Here is a 9,878-nt window from a genome sequence, read left to right on the forward strand (position 1 = left end):
AGGCTCCTGACGAAAGCGGAACTAGACCGGGCCCATACAAATCAGAAAAGAGCGAGGATCCTCGCGCAGTAGGACAACTCGAAGAGGCAGCTTTAGGCAAAGAAAGGAGACAAGAAAAACCACTTTAGGCGGAGACTAGTCAGGACGGGGTGGGGCGTAGCGGGGGGGGGGGGGACGACGGAGCCCCTCTCTATCCAAGTGACTCCCCCCCCATGCCCAGAAGCTGAGCTCAACACTCGATTACCGCTCAAGAGGGAGGGAAAGGGAAAGAGAGGGAATCGAGAGAGAGAGAGAGAGAGAGAGAGAGAGGAAGAAAAGTAGCAAAGGAGAGAGAGAGAGAGAGGGAGAGAGAGGGAGAGAGAGAGAGAGAGAGAGAGAGAAAGAGAGAGACAGAGAGAGAGAGAGAGAGAGAGAGAGAAGAGTCGCAGCATCCCAGAGGAATCGGAGACGCTTTTCAGAAACTTCGCTAAGAGACTGGACGTGTCCCCCAGCCCGGCCTGCGCTTCCATTCCCTGGGCCCCCCCACTGGCTCCTCTCCCAGCTGGGGAGCCTCGGCAGAGGACGCTGTAGTCCGCGGCGGGGTAGAAGAGAGGAGGGCCGCTTCTGCTCGTTGTCATGATGGCTAGCTACGCGGAGCCTGAGGACGATGCTGGGGCCCTACTGGCCCCGGAGCCGGCCACGGGCCGCCCGGGAAAAGATTCCGAACCCCGGGGGGGCCGGGATTGCAAGGAGGAGCTGAGCCCAGAGAAGAGCAGTGGAGGGGTCCCGGAGAAGCCAGACCCCTCGCAGAAGCCCCCCTACTCGTACGTGGCGCTGATCGCTATGGCCATCCGCGAGAGTGCCGAGAAGCGGCTCACGCTGTCGGGCATCTACCAGTACATCATCGGCAAGTTTCCCTTCTATGAGAAGAACAAGAAAGGCTGGCAGAACAGCATCCGCCACAACCTGAGCCTCAACGAATGCTTCATCAAGGTGCCTCGAGAGGGCGGCGGCGAGAGGAAGGGCAACTACTGGACGCTGGACCCGGCCTGCGAGGACATGTTCGAGAAGGGCAATTACCGCCGCCGCCGGCGCATGAAGCGGCCCTTCCGCCCACCGCCCGCTCACTTCCAGCCCGGCAAGGGCCTCTTCGGTCCGGGCGGCGCGGGGGGCGGCGGCGCAGGCGGCAGCGATGGTTACGGCTATCTGGCGCCTCCCAAGTACCTGCAGTCCAGCTTCCTCAACAACTCGTGGCCCCTGACCCAACCGCCCTCGCCCATGCCCTACGCGTCCTGCCAGATGGCAGCGGCGGCGGCGGCTGCAGCGGCGGCTGCTGCGGCGGCGGCGGCCGGCCCCGGCAGCCCGGGAGGGGTAAAGGGGCTCCCTGGGGCCCCGGCCTCCTACGGGCCCTACTCCCGGGTGCAGGGCATGGCGCTGCCCGGTGTGGTGAACTCTTACAACGGCATGGCGGGCCACCATCCAGCGCCTCACCCCCACCCTCACGCGCACCACCCCCACGCCCACCACCTGCACCCGGCTGCGGCCGCGGCTCACCACCCGCCCCACCACCCGGCCGCTGCGCCCCCAGCTCAGCTCAGTCCCGCCAGTCCCACCGCCGCCGCGCCCCCGGCCTCCGCGCCCGCCCAGGCCAATGCGACTGGTCCTCCGCCTGGCCTCCAGTTTGCCTGCGCCCGCCAGCCTGACTTATCCATGATGCACTGCTCCTATTGGGACCACGACAGCAAACACAGCGCCCTGCACTCACGGATAGACATCTGAGGGAGGGACAGAGGAGGGCAGGAAGAAAAGAAAGGAGAAAGGAGAACCCGCAGCCGAGATCCCGAGCATCAGCGCCAGAACCAATCTACCCTTCCCATCCGCTGGCCAAAAGAGCCCGGCTAAACCAATCTCCAGAAACGGACTGCAAGACGTTCCCTTGCTGTTTCTGCCCTCTTTCTTGAGCTTCGGTCTCTCTCTACTCTACTTTCTCCTTCTCTTCTTTTCTCCCTCTTTCTCCTCTTCTATCTCCCTTCTCTCCCTGCTTTGTCTATCTCTCTGGTTCCCTTCTCTATGTTTCTTTCGCCTCTCTCCTTCATCCTTTCTGTGCCTCGCCTTTGGCCTCATTCTGTCCCTATACGTTTCTCAATCTCACTCGTCCACCCTCGGAAAATCCCCCTCCTTTCTCTTCTCTCCTCTTCTTTCCAAGCTGGATGAACTGTGCCAAAACTTTTGCAGTGGAAAAAACAAAAAAGATGAGCCCCAAAGCCCCAGCCAGTCCCAGCCCTGTTCCACACCGTTTACCTGGAGTCAGTGTGTAACTCCGGGGTCTCCGGCTACACCACATCTTACAGGTCTGTGCTCTGATGGCATTTTGATTGCAATTGCAAGATGAGCTCTAATCCCAGTATAGTCGCGGCCCCCCCCCCTTTTAAATCTATAGAAGGGGAGGTAGTTTTCCGTTTGAAACTTTCTTGCAACGAATGCCGATGGTGAGGGGTTGGCGGGGAGGGTAGCGGAAAGACGGGAGATGAGAGCTCCCGGGGGGAGGGAGGGGTTGGGGGTGGTGGTGAATACCGTGTTGCTGGAGAGTAGCCTGTCCTGGACATCAGACCATCTATTTTGTTAAGTTTAGTCTTAAGGTTGCACTTCTATACTCTTCCCCAGTAGTATAGAAGATGGTGGATTTCCCGGCGAGGAGGGATTTGCTTGAGTTCTATTTCAGAAAGTAATGCTACATTTCTTTAAATAAAAATGAAGCAAAGCCCTCCAGGGAAACCGGTGAAATGTTGCCTAGAGGGGGCGAGTGCTGCTAGAATGTAAAATGAAAAGCAAATTTATTTTTTTAAAGCCTATTCAGAAAGTTTCTTAGAATTATTTTATTTGGGCCTTTAAATTTTTCTCCCAGCTACAAAGGGAAAACGCTTTACAAAAGACGGAATCGGAACGCGGTTGTCTTTAGCTCTTCTAGCTAAGAAAGTCCAATTTCACTTGATCTTCTCAAGCCCTTCTCCCCATATATTTTTTTTGGTAGCTGGTTGTCAGTCAGTCACTCTTCCATCCCTCTTTTTTTCTTTTTTTTAAGAAAAATAATTGTTTTTCAGTCGCGGTTCTACGACCTCGCATAAAGTAATGTGAACCCCAGAAGCGTTGTAGATACTAGGACGAATTTCCAATGATTTTATAAACATGTAAGCCCATAGCTATTGTTGAGTAGTGTTTTTGTGGGGACCAACTTTTCTAGAGTCAACTATAGCACTTTTAATGTATTTTCTAGTATTGTAAATTCTTGAATAAAATGTTTTTTCTTTCTTTTAACAAGGCCTCACATTATTTCGATGCCGACTAGTTTAATGTTTTGGTAGATCCAAAGGGGGGGGGGGGGGAGCACGGAGATAATGCAACCACACATTTTGCTTTTAAAAAGAGCTCTTAAAAAGGTGATTGAGTACAATCTGGAGTTTTCTGTAATGTGATTATTTTCTTATATATTAAGATCATTTTCATCCTTGTTGGCTCTGCCGGCTTCAGAGAGGGTTTGAATATATACTAGCCGTTTTCAGGTTTTCCTCCAAGATCTACATGTATTTTTATAGTTCAATAGAATCATGCATATACAAATTGGCTGTGTGTGAGTCTTGAATATGTGTGCATACATTTACATATGTCTAAATGTATGTATATGTACATACATTTACATATGTCTATAGCTACTACATACGTGTGTAGAGTATCTGCATATATGCCAACTTTTATTGGAAGTCAACCACATAATTCAAAACCAGAGAATGGCAGAACTGGAAGAGACCTAAAAGAGGGAGAGATCAATTTAAGTCCAACACCTTGATTTTACGGAGAAGGAAACTTGGGCCCTTAGGGGTGAAGTGGCTTGGCTACTGGGCTGCAGCCAATCAGTGACAATTTATAAAGTGTTTCACAGTCCCTTGGACAGTCAGTGATTTATTTAAGAACCTTTCAAGCCAGGGGCACTTATTAAATGGCTGAAGAAACAAGCATCTGTTTTTCTTTCTTTCTATTCCTTTTCTGATACTTGTACAGTAATGAATAAAGAGTGAGGCTTTTGAACAAGTGACCAGGCGTTTGAATTGGTTCCAAAATTGTGAGCTCAGAAGTGGATTAATGATGGGTTGCTTTTCATTACTTTAATGGGATTACAGGTATCGTTCTAGACCATTTGTTTGCCCTTGGTGATGATGCAGCTGGGAGCTGTTTCTGTTAGTTGAGCCTTTTTTCCCCTAGCCCATCCACTTATTAATATAAACTTGTCCCTCCCCTCCCCCTTTCCTCCGCTGACAGCAGCACCACAAACCAGAGGCAGAGGTCCCCGATCGGGCCTTTAAACCAAGAGAAAAAGGACCAAATGGGAAAGAGGGAATAGGCAAGTTACTTGTCTGAGCTCATCTAGAGCCCAGCAATGAGCACAGGCTCCTCTAGATTCGTCCTGGAGATGTAACCTGTTTTCCGATGGGGTTGTGAACATCTGAGGTTATATAGTCTGCTTGTGTCTGAAGCTGCGAGGCTGAGGACCAAAAGTTCACCGGAAGAGTTCCGCACCCTGGTATGCCCCATCGCTTTCTCCAAAATCCCTTAGATATTTAAGCTGACTGACCGGGCCCCGGTTCCTGCAAAGGGGTCTGGAAGAGATCTTGGGCTTCGGGCCCTTCCTGAAAGTCTTGCAGAGAAATAGAGACCAAGAGATAGAAATATGTGAAAACATAGAGACTGAGAGACAGAGCTGAAACTTACCCATTTCTCACTGCTGACCTTTTCTTCTTTTATAGAATATGCAGTAACTTCTGCACTCAACACATATGCAAGCCATGAAGTGTGTGCGTTATATGTATGTAATGTGTTTTTGTCTATCTAGTGTAGTTTGCATAGGTAAGAAAGAGAAGATAAATGGTTCTTCAGGAATATTTGAAAAAAATTATTTACCTTTTCTGCCCCAAATAGGAAACTAACTATTTGCGTTTGGAAAAGAGAAAGGGACTGAAAATCTGAGTCCCTTGCTGTAGAGCCAGAGAGAATTTAACCGGTATCCGGGAAAGTGAAGTGAGGCTAGGACTATTTGAGAACTTAATCTAGATATCTCTGAACCCTATTTCTGCTCTAAGTAAGGTGACTTGCTGACACTGAACTGTGGGAAGGAAGGCAATGGTTAGGCCGGCTTTGGCTCCAGGCAAGACTGGGCTACGGGAAGAAAAAGCAGAATGGAGGATGAGAGAGAGAGGGAAGAACCAAATGAAATCTGGCAAAGGATCGAGCATCAGATTTAGCAGAATCGAAGGATCTCGCATGTATCTCCACCTGGCCACATAGAAGAAAGGGAAGGGGGAGCATTCTTTTACAGTCAGAAAATTGTCCATGGTACCCTAGATTGGGGATAGTAATCTTTTACCAGTTTTAAAAGTTTAAGCTCCCTGTCTTCTGTTTCACTTTTTCTCCATTCCCTCCTTTTCCATCTCCTCCAATTCTTTCTTTCTCCCCCATTTCTTTCTTTTCCACTTTTTCTTCCTTTCCTTCTTTCTTCCCTTCCTTCTCTCTGTCTTTCTTCCCTTCTTTTTCCTTTCTTGTTTTTCCATTTCTTCCTCTCTTCCCTTACTTCCTCTTTTACCTCCTCTTTTTCCTTCTTCCTCTCTTATCTTCTTTTCTTCCTGTATCTTCCTTTATTCCTTCCTTCCTTTCTTTCTTCTCCATTCTCTTTCTCCCCATTACAAGGATACTCTGAAGAAAACTTGTCTGAAGATATTCCAAAGTCAGAGGAAAATGAACTTTAAAGTATTCCTGGTGTTTAAAAATACAGTGTAACATATACAGAGTCAATAACCTTTAGCCTGAGGCATGGGTGCATATGGGTTTATGTCTATATAAACATGCACACATATGTTTTTGAATGTGTCCTCCATATTAAATAAGAATAGAATGTAAATAAAGAAAATATATAATATGTGCAAGTAAGAGTTAATAGGAACTATTACTTGTGCTGACAGCCACAATATTTTTATTATATATACATATGTGTCACACTCACCAACACAAATATATGCATGCCCTGATACACATGCGTTTGCAGTGCACATGTGTGTTCTTTATACTCACAAACAGTATGCATAAACATAGTATGTTTTTTTCATTCAATGCACAACTATGCATTATTTCCTCTCCTTCACCCACCAGTTTCATTTCCTAATGTGCAAATACCACCCGATTCATTCCCCATCCTAATGTTTTAACTAATCTTCATACACCTGGAACAGGGAACAGACATCCCCTGAATGCAACTCAAGTGGGAACCTCATGCAAGGGGATTCTTCTTTGCATTTATCAAAGTACAAGCCTTCCCAGTAGAAGGGAAGCATCCTAAGGGTTAAAGGAGGCCATAGGGCTGCCCTCAGAGATTCAACCTTGAAGCTGCAGGATAATAATCTTAACTGACCTTGGATTTGTTGAGCTCTTTTATGTGAGTGTGTCACCTTGTTTTACAGGAATTCAGGTCCAGCTTTCTGTGTCTTGGCTGGGTTAGGAAGAGGTCTCTGGCATTTGGCAAACACTCCCTTATTCAGTTTCCTAGGTCCTGGGGATAAGGTTAAGCTGCCCTCTTAGTTCAGCCTGGGCTGACTTACTACACCTGGAACTTGGACAGTTCACTAAGTTTCCAGGGCAACCTGAGGAGAAAGTGTGGGTGTACCAGGAAGGAAGCTGAGGAGGAACAAGGGATAGTGTGTGTCCTTTTCCCATGGTGGCCTGAATACATGGATGCTGTGCTTAGAAGTCTTTCTTCCAGAAGGCCAGGAAGACTACCCTGGCCTTTGGAGAGAAGTGGAACTGCTGGTAACTTTTAAGTCTTTGTTTCTTTATCTTTGTGGTGGCCCTCCCTTCAAGAGCTGTCTGCATAGTAACAGATTCCAGAGGGTAGGAAATTTTAGGTTTTCCCAGATCTATTTCCTGTTAAATATTGCTGTCATTGGCTTTTGTTTTACTTCTCCCTCCAGTTGCCCCTTCGGGCAGCTCACTAGGTGGTTTGTACTAGAAGTCAGACACCCAGATCAAAACTGAAAGATGCGGCTACTGAATCTTGCAAAAAAAAATCTATATTTGACTGTATCAACTTCCACCCAGATATTTGGATCCAGGCTAAAAAACACTAGTTGGTGTCCAAATTAAAATAAGGTCCAAGGAGGAATGAAGGATCCACTGGGGGGGGGGGGGGAGTAATAGGTGAAGAAAAGAAAAGAAAAGGGGATCTTGGCCTGAGCTGACCAGGTAGAGGATACTCAAGGGCATGTGAAGGCATTTGACAGGAGCTGGCCCAATATGAGCCAGGGAAGGGCTCAGGAAACCAAATCTAGGATGCCTCTTGGAGTTGGGGGAAAAGAAAATCCAGTTATGTGAGTTTTTCTCTAAAGATGCCTTCACCAGGTGTCTTGGAAATCTATTCTTTCCCAACTCCCCTGTCCCCTTACAAGGGAATTTTTGGGATAAGAAAGTTGCCACAAGTCTGCTTGCCTGGGCAGGAGGAGCAGAGTGGGAAAGATGAAAGAGTTGTCCTTCATTGGACAGCCTGGACAGTGGACTCTGGAGACTCAATTGAGCTCTCCTAGCAGTGGTTAAACATACCTGGAACTCTAGGTACTTGGAGGTCCTGCCATCTCCTCCCATGGCCTTCCTATTACTTGTTCTCTTCCCAAGGATCCCTGAGGCCTGGAAGCTTAGTGGCACCAAGGGTCATAGAACCGTAGAATATAAGAACTGGAAGAGATGGTAACTTAAGAGATCACCCCTCCAACTCCCACATCTTACAGGTCAGGGATAAATTGTAATATTGCAGGAGCTGAGGAAACCAGGGAACCACTCTTGTTTTGTTTTATCTGGAGGCAGCGACTCTAGGAAAGAAGGCGGATGACAATGGACAAACTCCACTTGTGAGCGATGATTGCTGGTCTTGGAACAGAGACCGCCAGACCTTCATTAGGAAGTGAAAGTATCTGCCTCCAGCCGGGCTCCCTTTCTGGTCGCAGCGGGTTGTGCTCGTCAAACAGAGCCTCCAAATGTGATCAACGCTTAGGGTCCCCGAGCGTTAGACCTATGAAATGAGACAGGAGAGCAAAATAGAACACTCAAAATCAAGTAGAAGTCCTTTGTTTTCGTGCCCCTAAGCAGGGACTTCAGAACAATTTAAGAGGGGCTTAAGTCCTCTGATATTCGCTGTGAACGTGAAGGTTTGGAATCCTCTTCCGCACACCTCTTTTATAGTCCAGAGTTCAGGCTCTGAGTGAAACGGAAGGGTTGTCACCAAGTATAGAGTTGGTTTGTCACTGTCGCTCAGTCCTCCACGCTGCTACCCGGTAAGCGCACCTCGCGGGGCTGGGTACACGTGCCACCCTTAGGCTTCCAGAACAATTGAGCAAGGGCAAAGAGAGGAAGAACCCTTCGCCCAGGACAGGAGTCTGGAACTGTTCCAGGCAGAAGGGCCTCGGAGAGTGTGAGAGTGAGCCACTTGAGCCCAAATATCGCAGAGATAGCTTTATCAGAAGTTGCATTCATAAATTGTTTCTCGGGAGGGTGGGTTTGGGGAGGGTGATTTAGAGAGAAGAGGGGTGGAGGTTTGCTCAGGTAGGTGCTCACAACTGTAAATTTCTACGGACAGTTTTTAACTCTTTTTTTAAAAGCTTTGATTTCCCGTGTTCAGGAGCTCATCCTTGTATACAGACAACATGATTATCTCTCTAGAAAAGTAGTTCTTAAATCGGAGTCCGCAAACCTGATTTTTAAAAATAGGTAAGAAAACTGTGTTTCAAAATAATTGGCTTCTTCTGCAACGCTTTGTATTTTATAAATTTAAAAACTTTATTCTGAGGTGCAGCTCAGATTGCCAGAGGAGTCCATGGTGCGCGAGCACACACACAAGCACATACATGTTGATTCCCTTTGTGAATATAGTGAATCTAGAGACTAAAGAAGTTCTTAAAAAGAGGTTATATTTTTGTTTGTTTGTTTTTTGTTTTTAAAGAAGAGATTAAAAAACTCTCACCATTTCATCCACTCTGGTCAAATCCCCAGTTCCTCCCCACCACCCTTTCCCGGGCCCAGCCCTATCCTAGGTGCACAATTGGTGAGGTGTTTGTTCTAAAAGGGAACAAATGGAGAAGGAAAGGTCATACTCGTACTTGTCTTGTTCCCTGGCACCCCTAATTCTGACAGAATTGCTCCTCGGCATACTTACTTTGGATATGAATGTTTTGAAGATGCCAGAACAGGTCATAGGTGCAGGCGCTAAATAGATCGGACTAGAGGGAAGGAAAGAATAAGATATCCGGGTTTACGATGACCTAACTTGTTCCTCCAGTGTCCCTCCACTGTCCCCCAGCTTCACATCTCTCAGCGCTGGTGCATCACTTCTACGAGGAGAGAGGCCACAGGCTAATCCAGAGCCATAGTCTCTCAGGTTCTTCCCTTGTGCTGGGAGCCAACCGAAGCTTTCTATGTGGCCAGTGTGGAGCGAGTTCCTTGAGAATACTATCCTGCTGCGAATATTTATTTCCGACGCTGTACCAGACCTCATTGGGATCTTGTGACTTGAGTCAGATAGGCTTCGAGGCTAAGTCAAGCTCTCTAGAGGATTCCCTAGGATAGGGATGCTGTACAAACTGACTGGCTCAGCACTACTGTACTGAAACATCAGAAAAGGCATCTGAGCTATGTTGAACCAGTGTGGCATTTGGGCAGAATTTACTAGGATATAAATTCTAAAACAACAGAGTTTCCCTTTTCAATAAACCGAATAGATCACTTCTGTCTGCCCAAATTACTTCCCACAAATTTTTTTTCTTCAATGGCAAAATATAGTTTTTTTGTTTTTGGAGGTGGGGACTGCCAATATG

The 9,878-nt window shown here is 47.4% G+C and overlaps 1 protein-coding gene across 1 annotated transcript; it reads left to right on the forward strand.

Moving 5' to 3' along the window:
* Nucleotides 1–615: 615 nt before the first annotated feature.
* FOXL2 (forkhead box L2) lies at nucleotides 616–1,758 on the forward strand. Its single transcript, XM_036742509.1, has one exon. The coding sequence runs from the start codon at nucleotides 616–618 to the stop codon at nucleotides 1,756–1,758; it is 1,143 nt and encodes a 380-aa protein (XP_036598404.1).
* Nucleotides 1,759–9,878: the final 8,120 nt, after the last annotated feature.

This window comes from Trichosurus vulpecula, chromosome 2 (assembly GCF_011100635.1).
Source record: "Trichosurus vulpecula isolate mTriVul1 chromosome 2, mTriVul1.pri, whole genome shotgun sequence".
Lineage (NCBI taxonomy): Eukaryota > Metazoa > Chordata > Mammalia > Diprotodontia > Phalangeridae > Trichosurus > Trichosurus vulpecula.